The following is a 27716-nucleotide window of genomic DNA, read 5'->3' on the forward strand; positions in this document are numbered from 1 at the left end:
GTCGCTGTTGAAAGCAAACCCAAGAGCAAAAACTAAAAAAAAATGTAAACAGAAAAGAATCAAGACTAGCGGCATGCGTGCAACAAAGGACACAGGAGACCAGGTGTGGGCTTGCTGTCTTTTATCACAGGTAAATTTGACATGTCGTTGTAAACAGTATAAATACCCACATGAGACAATTGATGTTCTGAGGCTGGAACACAGTGTCCTTTCAGTGACTTCCATCTTTCATCATAAATACCCACGACAGAATAACCGAATCAAACCGAAGGACGGACGGTAGGGGAAGGAGGTTGTTGGAGGCAATGGAGAATAATAACATGTGCCTGCTGAACAATCGAGAGCCAACTGACATGCGATCCCCAACGTCACTCGATGTATAGGACCTCTCCTGGTACTCAACCGACATAATTCGCCACTTGTCGTGCGCAACGGACGTCGACACTAGAGGTAGTGATATTTTCCTCTCTAAATTTCGCACGACAGACTGCCCCTCTCAGCAACTACTCGACTGATTTCTTTCACCAGGTGGATACTTTTTCGTGATGGCCTCAGGACATCTGTGCACACCGGTATGCCCCCAGAGGCTCTCTCGCAAGCCGCAATTAGCCGCGGTATTCAGGACGCAGTAGTCATTTCTAAAAGGGCAACAGGACATGTCGGTCATTCTCCAGCAATCAACCATCTTAGGTACATTGCGTCGCCGAGCAGAAACAACGACTCGTCTGACAGGGCATCTTACGGACATATTGGAATACCGCCGGATGAAAGCTAAAGTAACACCACAACTTAAGAAACAGGACAGGAAGCGTTGGCGTAAGTTTTGTAACCATCTTTCGCCGTTTGACCGGGCCACGAAGATCTGGCAGACAACCCGATCTCTGAAGGAGCCGTCCCCTCAATAGAATTCTCTCGCGGCCTTGGCTATCGTTAAGAGTGTAGACGAAAACACGCTAGCGACAGTTTCTGTGTGGTACTAACGACACCGGCGGCTGCCTCGACGACACTGCTACACCGCTGTTTTGTTCACAGTTTGACGGCTGAACTTCACCAAGACTGGCCTCGTGCACTGGAAGTTATGGACCCCGACTTCACACTAATCGAGCTAGAGGCAGCGTTGAAGCTTGTGAACGCCGGCTCGTCTCCGGGACCCGATAAAATCACCTATGCCGCACTGTGAAACCTTGACGGGTGGTCACTTCATTCTCTCGTTCATGTGTATAATATGTCTTGGCAACAAGGATCTTTACCACCTACCTGGAAGGGGGCATTGGTTGTTCCCATCTTGAAACCCCCAAATGTCCTACCCTCTTTTCGCCCTGTGAGCCTGACAAGCTGTATGGAACACTGCTGTAGAGAATGGTTTTGCATCGCCTCGACTCGTGGCTCGAAAAACAACGTGCGTTCCCTGGATTTCGCTGCCACTGAAGCTCCATGGATCCAGTTCTCGACCTAGTCTCTAAAGTCCAACATGTTCGTGCCCATCGGCGGATCGTCCTATCGGTTTTCCTCGACATCAAGCGGACATATGATACTATCTCGCACATTTGTGTGCTGCACGCCTTGCGCTCGTTTGGCGTATCCGGCCGACTCTTCATCTGACTCCAAGACTTCGTTACGGACCGAACTGCCACCGTCCGCCCGTCCCGAGGCCAAAGCCCTTAGCATCCTGTTTATCAAGGAGTCCCCCAAGGAAGTATTATCAGTCCGACACTCCTTAATGTGGTGATGGCCGGCTATCGAATCAGTAATTCCTCGCAAAGTGTTGTTTTCAGTGTCTGCAGATTATGTGGCCCTTTGGACAGTAGGAAAATCACACCCAGCCATACGGCGCCGCCTAGAGCTCGCTTTAAGTATTGTACATACGTACCTCACGCACCTTGGGATGGATCTTTCACCCGAAAAATGTGCCGAGCTCCCTTTCACCAATTTCCCTCTTCGGGTTGGTGACTTCAATCAAGAAGCGCAGAGGACACGCCACACTCTCACAGGCTTCATACCTAAGGAGATTATACCGCCGGAAGCCCCGAGGTCTCTGTCGGTACTGTCGACTTTTGTAAGCCTTCCAAACCGTCTGGAAAGAAGAGATCAGGTTCCCACTCAAGTCCCCCGAGCCAATTTTCTGGTAGACGAGAAGTTTCCACGTTTACGGCAGCAGATGACGGACCCCCGCAACAACAAGTCCGCCTCACCATTAGTCATACCAACCGAAGGCGTAGTGCAAGGACGACGCCTTTCGCATCCAACCTCCTCAACAGTTGCGGAACTCTATGTCATCCTTTTTTTTCTACAACACATCACTGATTTTACTCCGCGGGAATGGGCAGTCTACACAGAGTCCAAATCTGCACTTCAAGCTATACTAGGCCAGCATACGAGGCCCATCGGCACCCGTAGTCACAGAGGTGTTAGTGCCTTACCACACTGTCTACGCAGTCCACAGGCTTGTTCTCCAGTGGGTTCCCGCCAATTGCGGTGTCGTGGGGAACGAGCAGGCTGACAGCGCCGCAGGAGCAGCACTCTCGTATCGGAAAGAGACCAGTATTGTTCTGCTGAGACGAGACCGCCGTTCCATTCTGCGACACCTCGTGACACCCCTGGCTTCCCGCCAATGGACAACCGACATCCCCCCCCCCCCATCTATGTTGAGCAGAGTTGATCCAATGCTCACTTTCCGCATGCCACGAAACACATCTCCTCAAGATGCTGCATTAATCCACTGAAAGCGACTCGATGTGGCCTTTACAGCTCAGTGGCGTTACTGCTTGAGACAAGTTGACTCTCCCGCCTGCTGCCACTGTCGTGCTCTTAAGGATCTGGAGCAAATTCTTCTTCATTGCCCCCACTACCAAGCTTCCCGAACCGCACTCTCCAAGTCTGTTAGTCAGCTGGGCTCTCGCCCCTTCTTCCTATGAAAATTGCTTGGTCCCTGGCCCAATCCAGCCCAACAACAATCTGTGCTCAAAACTCTTTTGACATTTCTGGACACCATCGGACTTCTATCGTTATTTTGAAGGGGCTCACTATTTTATTCCCCACCTCCCCACCAGCAATGGGGTAGAGTATCACCCCTGGCGATGAACCTCACCACTTTCCATTTCAAAGTAAAGCTGTTGTTTGCCCAAGCACTATCTTGCCCGGCTATGGAAGCGCTATCTTGTCGGCTATGGATGCCGTATCCTCCTTTACTTACAGAAGCTGCGAATACGGTAGGCTGTGATGGTGCTTTGACGCGTATAGGAATATGATAGTACTCTTTCTTTGTGCAGCATCGGAAAACCTGAGAGTCCCAGAGCGCCGTCTTCAGGGATCGAGTGACCATGGTACAAAGAGCACGTCATTTGTGAATGCGCATATAATCGAGAATAAAAGTTCTAGTCGCGGTATGCTCTCTCTCTCTTGTAGACAGGAGAAGGACGGGTCATCATGGCAGTATGGTGGCGGAGTGGATATAGGAAACGAATGACCATTTCGTCATAGTGCTGGTGCCGTGACCAAGAGCACTGCACGGGCATAATTTTCAGGCCCGTGCCCGGCCCAGGCCCGGCTGCTACGGCCCGTACCCGGCCCGGGCTCGACGTCTTCCATATATTTCCAGCCCGGACCAGGCCCGGGCCCAGCCCGTAACAGACTGTTTCCATGCTCAGGCCCGCTCTAAGTCCGCCGCTGCTCTAATTGTTTTTCAGGTTCGAAGGCGTATTTAGATTTACTAAAGAGCACAACGCAGCAAGGAAAAGGACGCAGCTAACTGGTGGAGAGCCAGGAGGTACACTCGAACGCAGCCGCTCTGTGTTTACATGTCAGTACTTCGCCTTCCCATATTACCTCGGTTGCGCTTGAAAGTGTTGTGCCAATATTGGACTTGACGGTGGAGCATCTGCAGAGCGCGTTTATTACTCGAAAGGAATAGTCTTGCAACACCTGGATATTTAAGATGAGATAACCCATGAGTGCTGATTTTAGACAACAGCCCCAAGAACACACACGGTCCTCAGGAGCTCCCCACAGTATCATCGTGTCCTCGTCCTTCAAGGTGTATTCCCAGAACATCCTGAGAATGACACTCGCAGACAGTCCGTGAAGAGTCATTCAGGTACGTCCTGTGCCCGTTCCTGTGGGTAGATAGTGGCACGAGAAATATTACTTTGTTTAGTTTACCAGCTCAGACTCCCTAAACAGTTTTTTTGTTTTGTTTTTTGCGGCCGATGCTTGGACCCGATTGACATTCTTCTGAAATGAAGGGTGGTCCAGCATAAAATTATCTGCCTCCAAAAAGGATGATTGTCTGTGATACATGGATCATTTCACGTGAGGCCGACTACGGCAAGCTCAATCACCATCACCACCACCACCACCTCATGGAAAGGACAGAAACGTGCGATTCTGTCCTACTGCTTTTGACTTGCAAAGGCCCCACCTGAATTTCTCAAACCAGAATGAGTAAGAAACATAGACTTTGCAGAGATGTAGAGCTAATACTTCAATTAATTCTTCGCTTTTAGTAGTTTTTCCTCGCGTAATCGAAACAAACATGGACAGCTCACCCTTTGTTTTGTGTCGCAGACGAGCATGGCTCTCGAATGAGAGTCGCGTGAAAGCAATAAACAGTATCTGTTTCAGCTTCGGAAGAGAATACCTTTCGGTGTTGTTTCCGGGAAGGTTTTTCCTAATACCTTTCGGAGTGCGTCTGCGCTTATTGTCCATTATGTACTAGAAAGGAACAGTCAGGCTTCATTCTGGCACTTAAGAGTCAGTATGGAACTGTTCTCTGTGCAATAAATAAAAAAATATTGATATGGGTTCTCTGACGACTTGGGGGGTGTTTTATAAGTGCGCATACTGAAAAAGGGATATGAATATAAAAAAAATTGCATCCTAGAAATGCTCTAGCAGTATTCTCAAGTGGTCCTTACGTGGGATCTGTGGATGATCTGAGGATGCCATAGGGACGCTATATAGTGCCAAAATGACATGTTGAGGATGATTTGAGGATCAGATTCACCGTCCTGCGGATGTCACCCCCGTCCATGCATGATGCTCTTAGGATATCCCTGGGATGACAGTGTGTTGTTGGGGAGTGTTCCCTATAGTACATTACGGTTCAAGAGAGACTCATCGCCGCTCTATTGCACATGCTCCGGTGTTAGTTCCTCTTGCTTGAACTGTCACGCGAACGAAATATATGTCAGTACACCTAACCTAACCGACCCTCTTGCCGGACTCTCATAAAAACGAAATATGTCAGAACACTTAACCTCACTGATCTTCGTGCCAGACCCTTACGAGAACGAAATTTGTCAACACCTAAACTAACTGACGCTCGTGCAGGACCCCACACCAATCGTCCTCAAATGTGTGTGAGTGCACGCGTGAAATCCAGACCCATTCACGAAATACGTAAGCATGATCACATGTAAAAAAGTGATAGTTCTCAGATGAAAATGGCTGATGTCCCATACCCAATGGGGAAAAAAAGTAACGTGAAAATTGAGCTGTCCAGTCTCGTGAAGTAAAATATGTTCGCGTACATGTCCGCCCATGTCTGGCGTTGTCAAGCCCGTACCCGGCCCGAGCCCAGTGGCTGAAGCCCAGCCCGGCCTGTGGGCCTGGCCCGTTCTTTCAGGTAAGCCCGTGCCCGTGCAGTGCTCTATCGTGACTCGCACAATGACGACACTGCAGTGAAGATTCACCAAGCCTTTGCTCGCACGCCTGATCATCTCGTAATGTTTTGTCTGTGAGATCAGACAAGTCAGGGTGGGTGCATGCATCTATCGACCAACCCTTTGTACGTATTCAATAGATGTTTCCGTGCAAAAACACAGAATCTCGTCAAAGTTATTCAAACTGTTTAATGTGTTGCATCTCAATAACCAAACGGTATTTGAATATGTCGGTGACAAAGTTCACAATGTAGACTGCTTGCAAATGTCACTGCTTCTACAGGGTGTACTTATTATGAGTACTTAATATATTATGTACTTAATAATATTTCTCCGTGCTCTTTACCAGTAGCAGTTAGGCCTTTTCCCTGTGCTCTGGGATGCCTAGACTAGTTGAGCAGTGTTGCAATTTTACCTGCTGCTAGTATTTTTTTGTTCTGTCTCTCTCGCAAACAGCTATGATGGTGGCGCCATCTGGTGTGGTGCCTTGCAAATAAGGGGTGTATCCCACATGAAACCATTAAAAATTACCTCTCACAAACAAATGCGTAAGCAGCCACTGTTAGAAATAAATCTCCCACAATATGCACTTGAAAATCAACACACAAAAATAATCAAGTAACCGCTGAAATATCCCTGTGTAAATTAAAATGCTAAGGAATCCACGGTTAAGAATATATCGTTAAAAATAAATCATTTCAGAATCCCCCGATGTCTGCCCTACTGTTGCTACAATCTCATGGTATGCCCGCGAGTGAAATGGACAACCTGCTTAGAGAAATAGTCCCGCTTAGGGGGGTCCCCGAAATCCGCCATTGATTGGTGAATTTCGGGAAAAAAAAACGAATAAAAAAATAACGTTTAAATAAAACGAATAAACGGTTAAGAATAAAACATTCAAAAATAATCCGCTTAAAAAATACACGCAGAAAAATATATCTCCTAAAATAAACCGCTTACTATCCCCGCTTAGAGATCACCGTTTAATAATGAACCATTAAAAATAAACTGTTTCAAAATCCCCTCATCATCTAGCACGGAGGCGGACTGATTGCAATTTGCGCCGGGTTAGATCATGTTATGTTAGTTTCGGTTAGTTCGGGATAGTTTAGGCTAGTTTGGTCCTGTGAGGTTAGTTTAAGCCCCCTTGCTTGCAGTTCACCTTGATTTGGGCCATACCACATGACTCTAGCAGCTGTAGGGTGGATTTGGGGGATTCTGAAACGATTTATTTTTAATGATATATTCTTAACCGTGGATTCCTTACCGTTTTTATTTAAACGGGGATATTTCGGCGATTATTTTTGTGTGTTAATATTTAAGCATATATTCTGGGAAATATATTTTTAACAGTGGGTACTTACGCGTTTATTTTTGAAATATTATTTTTAATGGTTTCAAACGGGATACACCCCCGCTTAGGATTTAGTCTTAAAAAATTATTAGCGTAACCCCCCTTAAGCCTGCACTGCCCAAAGTAAGGTCAACTGCAAACAAGGGGTCTAACTAACCTCACAGGGCCAAACTAGCGTAACCTGTCCCAAACAAACCCCCGACTTAAACAAAAGTAACCTAACATAACCTGATCTAGCCCGATGCAGAAATCAATCAATCCGCCTCAGTGCTGGATGATGGGGGATTTTGAAACAGTTTATTTTTAATGGTGGATTGCTAAGTGGTGATCTATCAATGGAGATAATACGGTGTGTATTTTTAGTGATTTATTTTCAAACATGTATTTTTTAAGTGGTTTATTCTTGACTGTTTTATTCTTAAGCGGTTTACTCTTAATGGGGAATTTTGGGTACCCCGCAACTAAGTGGCAACCTGTCGTCGATCTCTGCAACTACCGGCCATAAACCAGCAACATGACGGGCACTGGTCACTCGGACTTTCCAGAGCGGTTTCTTCGCCACGGGTTTGTTGATTATCTAATAAATTGTTTCTCTCCCATCTCTATTTAGTTTTTTTCTTTTTATGGACGCTCATTGCCCACAACGCACAGGCTGTCTGGATATGAGTTAGATGCTCCCCAATTAGTGTGATGACTCCCTGGATGATCCTGTTTACTGTAGGGGTCCCAAGTAGCTCTAATTTTTAATTGAACGTGTCCAGAAGGCTTGTAGCGTTGTGGGCTACGAGTGTCCAGTGCATACTACTCGCAGATGGGAGAGAAAATCTGTACACCGGAATCTCATCTATGAAAACGATACCGCTGTGTTCGGCATCGGCCCACTATCTACATGTGGTTATTTGTTTTCGTGCGAAAAGTGCTTCGATAATAAGTAAACGAAATTTAGGGACCGACGCTGCTTCCGCGGTTGCAAAAGTTCCGGCACCTTTATGTCACTCCCTAAAGAGTGAGAGCGCAGCGCTCAGGGAAGGAAAGGCGCGTTGTAGACCTTCCGTTAGGACGGGGTCCCATAGCCTTAATTTGAGCAGCAGTAGCAGAGCAACAGCGGCGCCGCCACCGAGCTGCTGTGACAGGAGCGGTACCGTAGCATTCCGCGGCAGCAGCCCTGCAGCAGAAAAACCCTCTTGCTCCCGTATCCAATTTTTTTGTTCTGTGTTGCCGTGTTGCTCGGCAGCTTCGGCAGTCTGAGTGGCGAACCCGTCAGGGGTATCGTTTTCTTCCGAAAGCATTTTGGGTTAGCATAGCAGTGAGTGCCTGCTTAATCGCAGCGGTGAGTGCCTGCTTAAGCGGTGCAGTGCAATGCGCTGTTCGGAAGGTTTGTGGTGTTTACATCAAGATATAATAGAAACGCGTGTGATTTGCCGCATATTGTCTACGCTTGAAGTGAGCCGATACGGCATGAATAGTAACTGTGTGAACATAATTAAACTGATACTTGTTACTATCTTCAACGAATAAAGTGTTCGTGGTACACATTTCTATGGCAGCTGCTTATTGTGATAGCTAACACGTTCGCTTGTCATCAAGTAAGCACTCGATAACTCATCACTTGTTGACATTGAAGCAAATTACTCCCACGTCCTGACGCGAAAAGCGTACAAACTTTACTGCACAGCGCTTTCTATAGTGTAACTCGACAGCTAGGTTGACCCTCGAAAAGATTCGAGGGCTGTATGCACAACAGTGCAAAATGACGAACCTACGAAACTGACTACACATCGACGAAGAGTCAATGTCGTAGAACGAGGCTCAGGCTATTACTGTAGTCATTTCAAGATGCGCCATTCCTTGGGTAGATGCCACCATTTGAAATTTGGCTTCCTCTTGTAATGCCAGCTACTAACTATGCTTAAAATTTTTAACTATACTTAAAACTATACCAGCCAGTTTATGGTGTCTAAGGTTAGTCTACTGATAGGTTACGTTAGGTTAGTGCGGCTGTGACAGCTAGCCTCGCCCCTATCGCAACGGATTTGGGGAGGCAAGCTGCCACAGCCGCACTAAACTAACCTAACCTATCACTAAACTATAACCTAATGCATCATAAACTGGTTGGCATAGTTTTAAGTTAGGTTATTGCGGTAGTGGCACCTTGCCTTGCCTTCCCAAATGCGTTTTCGATAATGAGGGGAAGCCAACTTTCAAATGGTGACGTACCAAAGGAATGTCCAAAATTCACTTCTCAGCTACAAGTGCACAATACATCTCTCACACAAACGCGTTTCTACATTTCCATCGTCTAGGATTACATTCCTACACGTGTGCACCAAAAAGGCGTAGCTATACTGCGTGCGCCTACGGAACGTTCGGAAGGTAACCAATATCACAGTTGCCAATGGGTTGCGGGCCCCTTACGGTACTACGGTCACTAGTTGAAAAACACAACTATAGAAGAGCTCCAGTAGCAGAGCTGCGTCTGCAGATAGCTTCTCTGCTATCATGTTGTCACGTGGCTGCGGCTGCTCGTATAAAGCTATGGCGCCATAGCTTTATAAATAGCGCTTACAAAATTAGGAAATAACACTAACGCGAAAAATCTGCGCATTCCTTTATTTTGTGAACTTCTCTACATAATGTTTGTTTGCCTTCCAGCTGGAACCCATTGTGCTGGAAGGCTCCTGCAAAATTACATGCGGTACGAGCGCCTACTCTTCAGTCAGCGTTACGGCAGTTTTGCCCGACGGGATTCCGTGTGGACTTCAGGTTAGTCCTGCCTCATTAGCGTACAGATGATGAGCGGACTGGAATGGTTCCAGAACGCTTATATACTAGGACACTTCCTCATATCCGGTGGAGAACAACAAATCTGAGTTTCGCAAGGTAGAATACGTGTTTGGTAACGACTAGACTTGGAAACGAGGGACCCCGATGTTGCGTGATACCGGGATCGCGGACGATTTTGCGGTCCCAAAATCGGGATATTTCGGGATATCAAAAGCACCCCCTATGCCCCAGCCAACCAAACTTCGTACGAGGGACGAACACTGAATGAAGAATTGCGACGATGCGTTCATTCGGGGGCGTACGGGAATCTCGAGAAACGCGCGAAAAGCATTCTACGCGTCGGCTCAAATAACGCTCCTGGGATCTCCCATGCGACGAATGATGAAGGACTGCTCGCGCGTCTCTGGGGGTATTGGGGTGAAGGAAACATGCAGGAAGGAACATGCACGTCGTGAGGGGAAGCCGGCTTGCTCGCGATGCCAGTGGGAGCTGACAAGAAACAGAATAAGACACAAAGAAAGAAAACGAAAACTACAAAGTGTGTGGGAGTTATTTCGAAGCCTTTTTAGTACATACTCCTGCACATCTATGTTACAGCAATGGCTGTGCCGATTCATGCGTAAAGTACGCCAGTTCCTGCCATAAAGTCATAAAACCGTTGGGAGTTGTGCCCTTCCCGTGCCATGTTTGTTAGTCCTGTTCTCTCCATACTTCACTGCTATCATTAACAGATGATTCGCTCTTAGAAGGACAACTGGGACGCCATAAAGCATAAAGCTTTTATTACAACGGAGGCTAGTTTATATTACACAACTAAAGAATGTGAACACGCTACGTATATATGACGAGCTACATGACTAGATATAGTATTTTCGCCAGCTGCAGTTGTCTTCACTGCAACACACGCTGCAAATATTTGCATATCACATATGGCTAAGTATAAGTCCACAGCTTTATACACATACACGTTAAAGGAGCATTAAAGTGGTATCTAACATGACCAAAAACTGCTGTCATCTTGTAAAGCAGTATGTGAAAAGCATTCCCACAAAATATTTCTGTCCAAAGTTGATTCACCACGGTGCAATTAATTTGCAAAAGTCGCTGCCGCGGTGACAGGCCTGAGCGCTCCAACTGCAGACCATACCCACTCTACTGTGACGTTGGTGGTAGAGAGCCCCTCATTCGTTCGTAGGAAAAACCGTCTGCTACCAACATTGCGAGCTGTTTCTTGTTGACTTCTATTCTTTATATGATTTATATCACGTTTTCTAAAAAAAAAACAAAGCATATATGCAGCCTGAGAAAATAAGATTACGATCACAAGAGTAATATATCCATGGCTTCTGTGCAATCTCAGAATTCACAGTAGCAGAAAGCAAGCGATGGCGGCGGTATTGTGGCGCCACCTGTTAGCCACTGAACCAACTGCGCGGTGAAAACGGTCGGACAGGCTGCACACTGTCGGGGAGCACGGGGTTTCCGCTGTACAAGCGCAGTTAATTTCGGGCTGCACCACTCGTTCTTCCCGTGGTGTCTGCGGTCCCAAAAAATCGTGGTTGTGTCGTGGACAGCCTTCAAAGTTCAAACCCTCCGTTTCGGACATCACGTAGCCGGAGAACGCATGGCGTCTCCGAAGCGGTAGCAGACGCTCCGGGATGCGCGATGTTGCTCACCTCGATCACGTGATCCCAGGTCCAATGAGGAGCCCATCACGTGTCTATCGTGGAGGCGAAGGAGAGTGTTTCGCGCATGGGAGGTTCGGGGAGCTATTGCAGGCGTGCCAATTTCGCTAAGGTTGCACTAATTGTGGGAAAACTGTTTTCGGCCGCCTAACATTCCATACTGACCAAAAACAGAAACAAAGTTTTGGGCCTCTAGACTGCTCCTTTAAGGTTCTCTAACAGAGTGGCGTAAATGTAGGCTAGCTGGTGGATAAATTCCAAGATAGGCAAGCCTGAACGATGGGCAAAACAAGTAAACAAACACAAACACGAAGGCTCAAAGCCTTCGTGTTTGTGTTTGTTTACGTGTTTTGCACATCGCTCATGCTTGCCTATCATGGAAGGTTCTCTAAGTACTTTGCACCCAAAACGCAACAATGTATAAAGACATTGCAGTTACTAAAAACACACACCAGTGGTTACTACATGCGAACACTTTTAGAAACTTCAGTCAGTTCAAAACACAGTCTTGAAGCTCAGACGGTGCTGTCTGTTGGGTTTCCTTGATCTGTGGCGTTCTCCGCACGTTTAGCATGTCGCTGAACTCTCTCTCGTTTGCGTGGCCAAGCCACGACTTGATAATTGCTTCCACTCCTGATTCGGTGGTACGGTTTGTGCGAGGATTCTTCAATACACACTCTGAAATTCAGTAGAGATTACATGAATTACTGTGTGTACACACAAGAGTAACTGAAAGAACAGGAGACAGAAAAAAGAGCGCAGTGCTAAAAAATGCATGGAAGACATGCAAGTGCATGTCTTCCGAGCAAGTGAGCAACGTGTACGGGATTAGCTTAATGCCAGTTCATAAACAACTCACTGAAACTTGTTCCCATTCATTGCTCTCACACTCATGCACTACTTTTAAAAAAAAATCCAGAGCAGCTTGTAGTTTGCACCCATTCCTACTCAAGCTTTGCAGGGATTAGGAACTAAAAGGCATTTCATGCACCTTCTCTCTATCACTTATCCTGCCCTCGGCTTGTACGTCTTTGTGCCACAAACTCTGTTGGCATCACAAGTCTCAAGTCTGTGGCCGAGCTAGCCAAAGATCCACAAAAAACGAACATGATGGTTTCATTTTTTGGTTGACTTTGCCTTTCCACTGAATATTTGCATGCGATGAGTGCAGGTTCGGAATTCGAATTAACAGATGCTGCTTGCGTCGCCCCCGTCGTAGGAATGTGTGTGTGAGAATGATGTGAGAGTGAAAGTGAAATGAGGCAGTAGATGTGGTTTATCCCTTCAGATGACGCACCCTTGGATGTGATCGGGGAGGTGTGTTAGCTTAGCTCAATTGGTAGAGCCCTGGACCGGTGACCCGGAAGATGTAGGTTCGAATCCTACAGCTAACTAACCTTCTCAGTGACTTCCTTTTTTCGTTCTTATAATTCACACAATATGAAGGATTTTCATGGGCTGCCATAAATCGTAGGATTTCCTGACCTTGAATGTTGCATTTTCAAATTACTATATGTTCAAGGGTTTCGAGGACAAGTCGGAACAGTGGGTTGTGGGCAGGCATGTAAAGTGCACATGAGTCTGCCCCATCGGACGGGATGGGTGCAAAAGAAAATATTTAAATAGCCATCCTACGAACTGATGAGTAGCTTGTACACATTGAGAGCGCTGAAGCTCATTTTTCCTTTTCGGCCCTTGTAACTGAATTGCTCAGCTAAGCTGTTGGTGATAAGATGGCGGAGAATTCGTTTTGTTGTGTCTCTTTCGTCCGTCCCACCGTATCTAAAAGCTCTCCTTCTCCTGAAATAAGCAGAAGACGGAGGAAAATGCGGAGTGAACGAATGGGAGCAGTCCTGTTTTAAAGTGCAAGCTGGTACCTTTGGATAGGTACATGTAAAATACTTCAAACGTACCAATTCAATGCTCCTGGATGATGACGAAAGGTTTCAATCGAATTCAAAGAGCTTCCTGAGATCATTGAATGGTTCGTGCAACATCTCACTGTTCCCTGCCTCTTGTGCTGATGGTGCAGTAGGCAGTCGCGCCAAAATAAGGCTCATCTGGGTTGTGTGGTGCTCTTGAACAAGCTTCATAGTGTGCATCATCCGCAAAAATCTCAGCCTGGAATGCTAAACAGTGGCGTTAAAATACCGCTATAAGACTTCAGCAACTGCAGTGAACTCCCATTAATTCAAGCTCAATTGCACCTGAGATTTTCGCTTCAATTAACAGAGATTTAAATTATCGGACACAGATATAGCAATGTGCTGCAAGACTAAATCATGTGCTGTGGTCACATTTGTGTTCGAGGTGCTCTAATAACAATTGCTGTAGGCAATGCTTAGATCGACGTCTGACCATCTTGAATTCTGAACGATGCTGCGCTTTACGGTAGACCGTTTAACACCAACTGCTTAACTGTGTATAGTCACATAGAGGTTGCTACATGTGACATATTTTACACGAAACTACGTGAATAGTTCTAGGCTCTGATTGCAGGGTTGACCTAATTGCTTCAAGACTACATATCTACGTATTTGCTCAAGCCAAACATAATTTTGAATTTTACTGAATCAACAGGGTATGAACTAACGTGTCTACTGTACAAGAGAGCAAGTCTGTTATTCGAAACGTTGTAAGCGTCTCACATAATGTAGCAGAGCCGTGCGCGCGTGCAGGAGCACACGGGGCGATTCAATGAATGATATGGCACACGCATTTATGAACAGAAGTTTAGAGTATTCTGTTAAAAGAAGTAAACAAAATACGTTAGTGATGTGCCTCACCACCTTGGTCCCAGGCTCCAGATGTGCCTTGTTCTGCATGAATATATAATGAGTAAGATGGCTGCTTTGTTTCATACAAAAAAAATTATATAGAGTGTCCCAGTAAACGTGTCACTGAATTATAATATAAAGCATGCGGTCAACGCCATCTGTTCTTACTGCGTTTTGCCACCTCCAAATGTGAATGTCATGTAAAGTGAGTTCAAATACGTATTTTTTGGCAATCTGAACTCGGAAATTTGCCAAGTAAAAGTCACTTTTTTTACCCCACCAATGTGAAGAGCGTGCCGGATTCACTTCACAATGATGTTGAGGACCTATCCCACCGGAAACAATAGCCGATCATCAGCCGTACGGACCTGCCAGAGGATAACGCGCGACGAATTTTTCGGCACAATCATTGTCAGTACGACTAAAGGAGGTTGGGAACCCAGCCCACACCAGCATCGTAGAAAGAGAAAACACAAGGAAAAGGTTCTCGCGCACGACTTAGGCTAGGACCATGCCTTCCCTCTCCCAATTTCAGGAACTGTCACTTTCTCTACTATCACTCTGTGGGCACGGTTTGCAACGTCCTTTCATAGGACTGACGGCTATTGCGCTCAAAAAGTCTTCGCGCTTTATGTTGGGTGCTCCGAAAAGCATGATGTTGGGCTATTTTTTCCGATGGCTGAATTTCACTGTCAATAATCACGAACTTGAGTAAATTCGGCACGCTTTTCATATTGGTACGATAAAAAACTGACTTTTACTTGGCAAATTTCCGAGTTCACTGCGCAAAAATTTACATAATTAAACTTAGGTTACATGACATGCACATCGGAAGGCGGCAAAAACCTCGTAAGATCAAATGCCCTCGACCGCATGACTCTAGATGCCATAGATTTTTCTTTAATTTCAATTCGGTGACACGTTTTCTGGGACACCCTGTAGATGTAACAATTATCGTACCACATGAAAACGGTTCGCCAGACGCAGAAGCCATATTCGAAGCAATGGTACAGCCTTGACAAAAAGCGGGTTCAATAAATGAACAGTTAGGAACAGTTAGGTGAGCACATGACGACGAGATGAAGATAAAACGCAAGCAATCAGAAGTACAACAGACGATAAGCGCTAATTTGCTACTGAACATTTACTGACAAAAACATCCCACAACGAATCCATGGAGGTCCCGAAGGTTACACTGGGAGAGCCACCTGTGACGTACACAGAAATACCGAGGTCATGTACAAAACAGTAATGTCTCCAGAAACCGACCTTTTTGGGCGATAACGAACTTTACAGCGATATGTCAGAAGGAGGCGAAACTCCGTCGCTTTGCAGCGATCAAAATCTGAGAGGCTTCCTGCTGAAATCGGATGGAACATAGGGCTCAAGCGCTAGGTTTGCGAGCGATATTTCGTCTTTTCCTCTGCTGCTCACCCTATAAGTCTTCTTTCCCTTGAACCACAAATTAAGCAATTTTCGTGTCACTCCTAGGCACACCAAGTGCATGTAATCTAGTGGAACTTGCTTTACCACATCAATGGGAAGCTCTTCGAGAACGGTGGTGCCCGTATGGTAATCACAGTCTCTTTTGCTTCTGAAGCTCTCATCAGTTGTCAGTTTCGCAACTGTTCCTGGAAAGCACACTCCGCCATTTTTGAAGTCTCCTTCCACTGTACACTTCGTGCAGCTGTAATACCCTGTATGTCTTTTCACACACAAGATATACGACTTCGCGGGAGCATCACACACTATGGCTCCCAACCTAACTGGTAGAATCCTGTTGCCGATTCCTATGCCATTGCAATACAGGTAATTAAATTCGGAGACGAATGGCTGGAGAAACTGATTCACATCTTCGGGCTTGCTTTTTCCATCAAATACGTCAACAGGGAACGGAGGCAAACCACGGGAATTCGCGACTTTGCATAGAATGGCCCAAAATTGATCGCGGGTACTTCTCGTGAGTGGCATCTCATCAATATTCACATTCAAGGTGATCACCAGTATTACCAGTATGTTACAGTATTTGCCTGATCCCATTGGTGAAATCTTGTTGGTACTTCTCGGCTTCCCCAACAGTGTTCTCGCGCATGCCGACAGGTCACCAAAACACGAATGAGAGCATAGCAGCTTGAGAAGAGACGTAACTGCCTCGTGTGATACTGACGACTCCATGGTCCGCTTACGAAGCTGATCGACGAACGGCGTGGCGCCTTCTGAGTGTACGCTGCTGTGGTGAGCACTAGAGCTTTCAACGCAGGAAAATCCGAATTTGCTTTGGGGTTCTGATAGTTCACTCTCAACGCTTTCATCATTTCCATCAGAGAAGTGAGCACTGAATTTCCAGATCGGTGGAGCGGGTGCATGTTTCGCTCTCGAACACAACTGGCTCACAGCTACGCGACGCTTCATGTGTCCAACAGGCTGAGCTATCAGTTGCGAGTGCATCCACAGGAACAGCCCTCGAACTGCCTCTCGCGACATGTAATAATCGGCACGTATTCCTACAAACAATTGCCTGCACACTCTCATTAACGCGAGCGTTAAGTTGCCTGTGGATTGACCGAGGCGGTCTTCCACATGGTTCTCGATTATTCGCATGTTGTCAATAGCTACATCCTGTATCAGATGAACTCTCACACAATAAAGTGTAATATTACTTGCCGTTATTTTGCATACAGGTCCAAAGTCGTACCGATCGCTCAAAGTCACACACAATATACACACATCTCTGTTGCACGGAACGGAAAACAAAAGAAGCGCGCTGGCTCTCGGCTTTGCATGAGACACAGCAGCCACACTAATGCAGCGTTAGATCCGTATTTTAACCAAGGTCGTGCTGTAGACTGGGAGGTGGTGGGTTCGAATCCTATCACCGGCTGTGCTGTCTGAGGCTTTCCCTGGGTTTTCCGAACCCTAATTCCTAATTCCCCACTCCTTCCTGCTCTCCGTCTGTCCACATCTGCATGCCGCTCATAGCCATAGTTGTTTCGCGGCGCTAACACGCAATCAAAAAAGAGAGAGAGAGAGAGATCCGTATTTCTTTTACGCGCGGGAAATCATAGTTATGCGGCATGACAGAAATTAAAATTCTTAAAACAACAATGTGTTAACTGTGAATGTAATTGACAAAGTTTTAGTTGGCAGATACCAATTTTAAGTATCCGCATTTGCGTATTCGGCTGCTTCATCTTCGCATGCTGGCCGCAAACGGACGACTGCAAGGGGATTGTTTATGGTCACAATCGTAGATCTCAGGAATGATCCATGGATCATCTCACCCCGATGCGGCGGCAGCGATGAAAACGGGATGATGTGCGTACGAAATGTGTTGACTGAGTTGCTCAAAGTGCAGGCGCTGCAGGAGGAACCTTGATGGAAACAATGCTTCCGTTGATTCACTCTTTGAAGCTTCCGTTCGCAAAAAGTTGCCAGCGCAACGCAAAAGCTTACAGTCTTTGCCGGCGACGAACCGCTCAGCGCTCGGTTTTCTCTCTTTCTTGATCTGGTGCATGCGGCCGATACGGCCGCATGCACGACCGACTGTCTCGCCGACTCAAGTCGATCGTCCGCGTGTTGTGCTTACACCAGCAGTAACTGGTCGAAGCCTAATAACGTCAGCCATTCTCTACTTCGAAGTTGAGTCGAAATGTAATGATAGTAGTAATGTGTGGTACTATAGTACCACACATTACTACTATCATTACATTTCGACTCAACTTCGAAGTAGAGAATGGCTGACGTTATTAGGCTTCGACCAGTTACTGCTGGTGTAAGCACAACACGCGGACGATCGACTTGAGTCGGCGAGACAGTCGGTTCTCCCGACCTATTTTCCCTCTACCGGCTGCAGGTTGAAGTTGTGCTGTTTCTGCCCTTTTGCTCAACTCTCTCCCCCTAACGGTAGAACCACTGTGGCAATCTTGTCACCATTAGGGTTCAAGTGACTCTTTTTTTCTTTTTGTGTGTTTCATAGCAGGGTCACTAATGGAAGTGTAAATGGAGTCACTCAAGCGACGAGAATAGTTGAGGGTTACTAATCCTGCGCACAAAGGCGTTTGGTCCAACTTCGAGGTCACTGTTCAAGAGATTAGCCAGAGCGACCAAACACAGAGTGTCTGCGCTTGCGCGGAATCGCCGATTGTGTAAAAGGGGTCAGTATAGAGACGAACGCTGAAAGTGACAGACTGTCGGTTTGCACTTGGACATTGCTGCACCGAAGGCCATGCGTGCGGCCTAATGACTATGCTGAGTCGGGTATTCGCATCTGCATGGTGGAAGGTGTTATCGGTTCAGCTGCAATGGTATGAACATAAGCAAGGTGGAGTTAAGACAGAATCAGGTGAGTAATTTTGATATTCAAGATTTTTCTTCCCGAGCGTCTTATATGCAGTGATCAGCTGTGTTTTGCGCATTGCGTGTTCGGGTTGACCGGCATGTCGTCTGACACTTTTTCAGCATCCTATGAAACTGCAATATGAGCAAATGCGTTTGTGTAATACACGCAGGTCACCATGACAACTTTAGCACGGCACCTTATCAGCGCAGCCGGATGTGATTACGGGATCCACTTCGAAAATGAAGAAACGGACCCATAACATACGGTGAGCCACTGTTTGATGGGAGAAGGCATTCATCGCTCGAGTCATGATTTTTTAGATGTGCGCTGTGTTATTTATTTTTTTTCTTGGCTTTTGTTCACTGCCGGGTTAGCCTTCTTCTTTTTGCATGCCTATTTCTGAGGGAATCACACATGTAAACATATTTCTGATTTTTTCTGAGAAGTGAAACATGTACCGTCGTTATTATTTATCGCTTATCTTAAATGCTCTATTAATGCCATTTACATTTCAGTTGAAATCATCCGTCCTGCCACGTGTTGCTCCGGCCAGATATTACAGACCGGGCGAAGATTCGTGTGTATTTAGAGCGACACAGTAGTGTGAAACGTCGAGCCCTCAGAAGTTATCCCGATGCCCTTGTTATGGTGCATGCATGTGGAATTTATGTGCAAGACAGTCCATGCAAGTGCTGTGCAGTCTGATGGATGCAACAATGGAGTCGTCTGTGTTGTGTCGTGTTTTCTTTCGTGTCTCCGTGCTCAGGCTTCTTCAAAATGGATGTACCTTTCACATTGGTAAGCGCAAGTGTACGATTCCAATTGTGACGTGCTAATAAAATGCTGTGACCAGTAACAGTTGTCTACGTACATGTTCTATCTTATCCACACAAATACTATACGTCAAGTTCTTCTCAGAAGGGCAGACGTCCTTCATGAAAGGCGGAGTAAATATTTCCCTACAAGGTCTAAATGCCCCGTCATTACGGGTAGAGATATGCCACCGGTAGGCACAGCACGAATAATAGCAGAGATTCTTAAAATTTCGGGTAAAAAAGTATCTTCCAATAAGGGAGAACAGTTCTACTCACGGTAGAACTGTCTTCCGGGAATGGTTGAATATTTAGCGTCAAGATGGGCAGATATTTCTCATCCTTGGGGTAGAGGTGTCTTCCATATGGAGAGAAAAGATAGACCCCCCAGAGGAATAACAGTCAACCATGTAGGGGCAGAATTTTGCCACTAACAGGGTAGAATTCTCTTCACACTCAGGGGTAGAACTGTTCCACCAGTGTGGTAGAAATGAAGGGGTAGAAGTGTTTCTACCCCTCACTTTCTACCCCAAAAGGGTTGAGAATCTGTGACAACACACTTCTACCCCAAAAGGTAGAAAATTACACCTTTTTTTCTTAGAGTGTACTACTTACGTGCAGAAGATGGACAATCGGCAAAATCTAAGAGATGCGATAGAGTGTTAAGGACTCTTGGTGCCTCGACGAATGGCCTCCATACGCATTTGCTGAAACATCATATACACCTACGAGTGGGGTGCGCAATCGAAGATGCCACAAAGGGAAACGTTCCATAGACATCAAAGGTGCATAAACGTTCTTCACAAACCCTTGACTCCGTTATCGTGAGCGCGAGCATTTCGATTGAACACAGAATAGCACGCATGGCCGCCAAGTGTGGGCTATCATTTCGTGCGATTGTGTCGTTGGCTGACATACGTTATGGAATATGCACTCCGGGGATCAAGTTCCCTAAAGGCAAAAAGACTACCTGGTTCAAAAGACTATCTACGTTCAAGATGTGTGCAAACAGGACTTGAATGAGCGCCAAGCAGGACGTCAACTTGCTCTGACATTACACGAATGGACGCTGATCAGGAATCGCAGATACCTCAATATCAATGATTATACAGCTGTCGCAATGTTTAGGAGCGGTGTCGGGGCTGGGAGTTTGGGACTGGTGAGAATCAGGAACGCTATACCTGAAGAACAACGCGTGGACGCCATTCGTAACCATTCTCAAGAATTAGGAACAGAACGTAAAGCGTGCTTCACCTGATACACGCGAATATTGAGTGAAACCTACCCCTACACGGCCCGTAGGCGCCATACATTTTGAACGCTTTTTCTTAAATAACTTAATTTCACTTTCATCAATTGCGATGCTCTCTGGGGTGCCTCGAATATGTTATAAAACGAATATTGCGCAGTTTGAACAGTCTACGAATAATTTCCTTGGTTCCTCGGAGGTATACGTGAAATGCAAGGGCCCATTGAGAAAATGGGTGGGAACGCGCAAGCATTAGGGAACCAGTTTTCTCCCACGAAAAGCATGCTTTCGTAGAACGATGCAACTATGCCTGTGGTATTTACATCCCGGAAAACATTTTGATAAACGGAAGAGAATACGAGGTACACTCTAAATGGGCACCCGATATGTACCGCATGAAAAAGGACTCGCACCTTGGTCAAGCGGTGCACTTAACGTACGGTCCTCAACCAGCAGGCACAGTTTGCGAACACTGCGAAATTCAAATGGTAAAAGGGCTGCGACACCCCATCCGTACTGCGAACAGCCCCATATAGGCCCCCATTCCTGGGAACATGGCTAACCGGAAGTCGCGCATACCCTACTAATGAATTACGATGTTATTTGGAAATTTCTAAGTGAGGTCAGACGGTGAAGCTTGGTTAGGTCGGTGCGCCATTGCAGAAGCCTTGCGGCAGCTGAAACAACCGTTGTTGCATCAGCTGCACTTCTGTCTAAGTCCCAGTGCTACATCTGAGCGTGTTCAATGTGGGATATCTGTCTTACTCATCAGTACCGGCTAGGTACCTTTTTAAGCGAGCTCTAGCAGTTGCACCTCATGTGTACCGCTTGTTTCCGGCGCATGAGTTCGAATGCCTCCTCACGACCTCCATGCGCTGCAAAACTATTTCGCGATTCCGAAAACCAGGCAATAAATTCCCTGTGCAGCAGTGCCGTAATGTGGGGAACTAAAGTTGGGGAAACACCGGAATCCAAAGATGTGGATAAGATAAAGATGTGCGACCACAGAGCAACCGCAATGGTGCAGGAGAGATGCTGGGGTCAGCGGTTCATCCATATGCGTTGTGCCCCGTGTGTTCGGCGTTTGTGCATCATGACAATGCACGCTCGCGATGGACAAGCATCGCCCATGAAATGGATGTAATTTTCGAATAAAGGTATCTGTTAGCCATACTTATCGTGTCAGCGTAGCTTTCTGGGACTGTTAATATACCGTAGAGAAGGGTAACCTCCCGGCCGGGTAGGCCTAAATATGCATTGCATGTACCGCATGTAATGACGGGTGTACCTCGTAAACCTAAGAAGCACATTTAAAAAAAATGTACCTAGTTGCCAAGCAGTACTTAACCGTTATAAATGGATTACCTGGTTTAGAGTGTAGGTTACATGAAAGTTGCTGGCCTTGCTTACGGGAGTAAAAATTTGGGCGCAAGGAACCGACAGTTTTCCACCGAGAAACGAATACTTTGGTGGAATCATGCAACTTTTCCTTTTGTATTTAGATCCTGGAGAGCATTTAGATAAGCGAAAGCGTTCATGACTTAAGAGGCACGAAAGTTGGGGGCCCTCGTCTACCGCGTTGGCATAGGGAACTAACAGTTTTCTACCTAGAAAGGAATGCTTTGGTAGAACGATGCTAAAGCGACGTTCAAAGTTCATTTCGTTTCACGAGTCTGTTCAAGGGCTTCCATCTACCAATCCATCCCTATTGCACTCGACTTGTAGGACGTTGTGCCGCTTGGGGTATTTTAAAGCCCAAGAACAGATTTCGTCTTTTGCTTGGCTGAAGAGTGGGGGAAGGACAATTAGTGATGAATGCAAAATAAAAAGAAGATGATCTGTTTGGACCCGCCCGGCTTTGTGAGGCATTCTCCTTTGGCTATCTTTATGTCTGCATGACACAGCAGGTCCGTCGCCCGTCGCCTGCAAAGCAAAGCTTTCCGGGACATGATCGAAGGCTAAAAAATTTAGACACAAGCGGCATCGTCCCTTACAACTATGGTTATAGTGTGTACCGGTTGCATCGAGCGAGGCGAACTCCACCAGCCAACTCGTGTTGTTCGTGTAAACGCGGCTCTTGTGTTCTAGAGATTGGTGCGTACCCTCATTCATGCCGTATGCTCCCCGCAAGTGAGTTCACTAAAGTCACATCGGTAACAGACCATCTAGGCCAGGGTACTCTAGCTTAAATTGAGGCACGAACCGCATTGACCATTGTACGACATCATGGCGGACCAAACAGGTAAGAAATGACCGTAATTATCGCAAAATACCCCAGCAGAAAAAAATATACGCAAAAAACAGGAGGCGTGTAGTTACTGGACATTCGTTGTATCTACAATTAGTCAGTAAAAACCTGACTTGACACGCGAACAGAAATAACTAACTGCCTTTCCGAATCGGCCACTGAAAATTTCAAAACGTTTCGAATTCTGGAGCATTGAAATTGTGTATTTACACATTATCTTGTTGCCTTTGGTTACATTTTAAAGGTGAAAGAGAAAAATCAGAGAAAAAGCAGTAATTTAAAGTTGAATACAATGATCATTGTACATAACTGTTCCATCTCTATTCCAGCCTCCCTGCTCCGTGCAGTTTTTCGCGTATGATACCTGGAGTGGCGATTTGCTTACTGTAATAATTAAGAGGATGCCATTTTCTTCTCTTTACTATTGCTTCTTACTTATCATACTACTTAGAGTGCAGTTTACTAAAATGCATGTGGAGACCAGGTAGCTGTGACCATTATTTCTTGAGGTTCATGAGCCACAAGAGGTGCACGAACGTGTATGCGCTTTCTAACGTGGACAGGAGCAACACTACGACAAGCAAGGGTAAACAATGCCTGAAAATCTCGTTTCATTCCTACTTGTTCATTAATTTTTAGGAGGGCAGCTTTATTCTGCTTAGTGGTCGAGGGTCCACCGGCCATAGAATAGCTGACTGCGGGCCACGTGCGGCCCGCGGGTGTCAGACCTTTGATTACCCTGATCTTGCCATCGCTTCACCTTCATTCCGAAATAAATAATGTACTCGGGAACGCATATCACTCTTTTAGCGTTACCTACAAATCTACAAACGAATAACTTTAATTTAGGATGATTTGGGAGCCTAATCGCCACAGACGATACTCTACCCTGTCGGTCTTCGTACCATGGATCCATTCAAATGTGTATTGAGTTACTGGAAATCAAGAATAAAGATTGGGGACCAAGTTGAAATGTACGCTGCAAATGAACAAAGGGGTCGCATTACCAAACCGCGTCCCGTTTGTTTTCTTCAGGATTATATAATCTCGCTCACTGCTTGCATTTTAGTTTTGCAGCTCCTTATATTTTCCACGCATAACTATACCACCGAATACAAGTATTTCTGAACGATGCATCTGATGCATACTGCAATCGTAGTTGTGATGGCTGGTTTAGAGTCCGGCGTAAGCTCCGCCCATGGCCGCCCGCGCTGCGCTCCGACAGCCAGCGTTCGCTACGCCACGCTATCTCATCCTGCCGGTATCATAGTTCGACACGGTTCGGCGCAGCGCAACGAAAACGGTGCCGGAGATTTTCACATTTCGGAGTGGGAAAGTAGTCATATCTGTGTTCGCTTGCTGGAGCCCGACTAAAGACAATCTGTATTGTCATCGTTGACACTGTATGTCCTTTTACGTAACGTTAACACCGTATGTGCCATCTTGTCCTGTTTAAGGCTATGGTCTCATTCCCCCCTTTAAAAGAGGCAAATTTGTACCAGACCTGTAGCTCTCATTTTCGTCTGTTGCTGGTGAAACTGGTGCCATTCGGAAGCTATGATTCTTGACTTGGGGGGACCGTCTTCCGATCTTCGGCCAGGCATGCGGTTGCGGCGCCATAAGGCCTGGAACATACCAATATCTCCGATTATGGGTGGTCTTTGTACGAATCTGGCGCAAAGGGGAGAGCAGATGGCGGCGCACAATTTGTTGCGTTGTGTTGTTCTGTGATACGTGGAGGGTGGACCGTCTCGCTCTTATTGATATATGACGCCGATAAGCGCCTTCAGAAAAACATGAAAAAAATGCCTTTCTTTGGCTTCCTGTTTCGAGGTGTTCTAATGCACCACACAAGCCTAAAAGTGGCAGTGGATGGGCAATTATGCGTAAAACAATTGCAGAAATTTCAGCATTGATTGGAAGAACACAACGCAGGTTATTACGTTCCCAAGCCATTCCAAAACATTCCGACCAAACCGAATCTATACAGGATTTCCGGTGGCCACATCGTGGCGGATCATGTGATCAACTACCGTGTGATCAACTCCAGTATTCTGCGACAGGTGGCGCTTGCGTCACTCCTGTTCGTTACGTCACGTTGGTTGCGTACTGCTGTGGCTGTGCTGCGGACGCATTCATCCACGCCGTGTTGACTAGTGATGACTGTCATGTTCTGATTTCAACTGTTGATATTGCGGTTGGCTGCACGTTCATGTTGCTGCTCCCGCTTCGCCCAAACTGGTAACGCGCGGCAATGACACGGCCGTGCAAGAATCCTCGGAAACCGCGGAGTTGCGGTGGGAAATCAGTCTGCAAGCTGCGTCGGCGGCTGGCGAGAGAGAAACGGTAAGTTGTAACCAAGTGGTTGTAACTTTGTACTGGTGCAGTGCGCTTGCTCTTATTTGTTTTCCTCCGTAGGCAATCCAAGCTGTGGTCCTTGACCCCCTTGTATGGTCTTAGGCATCAGTGGTCTTAGTCTAGTGTCATTGCCTTGACTCTGGGCAAGACTGAGAAGCACCTGCATTACGAGTCTCCCCCGATGATTTTTTTTTATAGTCTGAGGTACAACACAGGAGTAAAAGGGTGTGAATGGACAGCGTTCTCTATGTTTGGAACTGTATTCTGCTGTGTATCCCACCTCGATATTTCATTTCTGCCCATGAGAGCATTGCCAAGTTTTTGTGCATTTTGCCTTTTTCAGATTACAACAGTGGTGCCAACTTTCACTTGGGGCTATCCAAGAGACAGGCGTACGATGTGATGCGGTTCAGCTCGACCCGGATGTTATCATAAACAATATATGCATTTGCCAATGTCTAATGACTGTGTCCGTCTCCTCTTTTTCTGTGTTTGCTACAGTTGCCTCACTGCCTCATCCCGTTGTTTTACCCTCGCCAAACGAATGACTCAGCATGGGCATGTTCATAGCAATATCACAATGCCGGTACTAACATACCTGAAATTTGACCCGTACATTCCTTCAGTCTCACCCTATGTTCTTGTCTCCTGTTTTTTTTTTTTTTACCTGCTCCAACGCTCTGCGCTCTCATGAAAAGTTGTCGTATAGATTCTTCTCCCACAAAAGTCTTCCTAACACTTGGAATACGTTATGCAAGAGCAGGAAATCGACCAACTTGCAAGAGATTTCCGACCACTGACCTGCTGCAATCGGGTTAGTATGGCACACGGCCAGAGGAGGACAGATGACCGAGACAAATAATGGGAAAGCGCGCCCGTTCACATTCCTTCGGTTGTTGTACCACCTGTCTAATTGTAAAAGAAAATCGTGGGGGAACACATAAGGCTGTTATTCAAAACGTGTCTGTGTGCTTCCTTATTTGTCTTTCTCGCATTCTCGCAACGTGCCCTCGGCCTAACATATTGGCCTTGGCTCATAATCGTTGTTGTGGACGAACTAAAAATCGTAGAACCATATTTTCTTTTTGTTTGCGCCGAGAGAGCAATACTTGCGTGTAGTGTGCCTGCGAAGCAAATCTAGCGGTACAACGAACGACTGTAGAATTTCATGCAGCACTATCTTCGGTACTCAAGCAGCCATGGTCAAACGAATATAAAACTGTAATCGGTATCGTCAACATAATTATTGTAATAACCTAATTATCGCAATACATTTGAATAATAGCAGTTGCGCACCTCGCCGCGCATGCTGAATCATAATCGGTTACTGCAAGTGTCACTGACATCCTGCGTGTTATATAAAGCTCTTAGGGGCAACAAGCCGGCTCCTACAAAAGAACTGTCACTGCTACGCGATGAATGTGAACACAGAAAAAGGCTACGAGCTAATTCTCTTCCGTCTCCCAAACACACACTTCTTCGTCTTGTTTCTTTATTTTTTCTATTTTTTGCTTCATTGTTTCTAATCGAACGGAAGGAACCGGGTTATGCACCAGCTTGTCTACGTCCTGTCCCTTCGGTCGGCAGTTAGGTAGCGGAGTACCGCTATTCGCTACTCCTCTGAAACGCCTCTACTCATTCCGAAACCTAGCGCGGTACCGCTACCGGAAGGAAATATGTACCGGCTCTACTGCCAAGCTGCCTCATAAGATATTTGTTTTTTATGAAGAACATGTAACGATGATGAGTAGAGCCCACACAACGCTTAGGCAATAAAATATTGTTTTATGCAGGAACAATAAGCACGAAAAATGTCGATAACAGCCCTGAACTTTATTCTAGGCAGAATAAAAGCGTACAGAAATTAGAAAATATCACCTTAGTCATGCCGGATTGTGACATGGAATGCTGCCTTGTCGAAGTGAAATGGCGTGGAATGCGAGTTACTTCTTTTGTCTTGCCCACTAAAGTAGCGGGAAAGTAGCGGTAGCAGCATCGGACACGTTACCAAAATTTGTAGCAGGAATTATTTTTCCGCTATTGGTTAGAAATTTAGCGCGAGCGCTCCTCCACTACTGAAAAAGTAGCGAAAACAGCTGCTCTGCTAGTAGCGCCGCTACGCACATCACTGTCTGTCAACAAGGAAACGTGTCCAGCCACACACGCAAACACATAAAACACAAAAACATCCCCAAATCACGCACGTGTGTGCCGTAATGTAACGCGTATGACTGAATTCCGGTACCGTCTGCACCATGAACAACATTCGTTATGTAGGCAAGAGGATTTTGTCGGACAAATGCTTTTTTTATGGTAAGAAGAAAAACAAAAGAAAGAGAGAGCACAAGATAGAGCAAATCGTGATATTTTTTTTGGGGGGGGGATTGATAAAATTAGATGAGGCATATGCTGTGAGACTGTCTCAGTGTGGAGTATTCTGGTCTTTCGCA

General features: G+C 46.1%; 1 protein-coding gene across 2 annotated transcripts in view; it reads left to right on the plus strand.

The window, feature by feature from the left end:
- Window positions 1–27716, plus strand: part of LOC135370070 (uncharacterized) — a 255687-nt gene that overhangs the window by 106274 nt on the left and 121697 nt on the right. For both annotated transcript variants that reach the window (XM_064603765.1, XM_064603766.1), the window contains one exon: window positions 9667–9777. In XM_064603765.1, coding sequence (XP_064459835.1) covers window positions 9667–9777 — 111 coding nt within the window. The remainder of the gene's footprint in view (window positions 1–9666; window positions 9778–27716) is intronic.

This window comes from Ornithodoros turicata, chromosome 10, assembly GCF_037126465.1.
Source record: "Ornithodoros turicata isolate Travis chromosome 10, ASM3712646v1, whole genome shotgun sequence".
NCBI lineage: Eukaryota > Metazoa > Arthropoda > Arachnida > Ixodida > Argasidae > Ornithodoros > Ornithodoros turicata.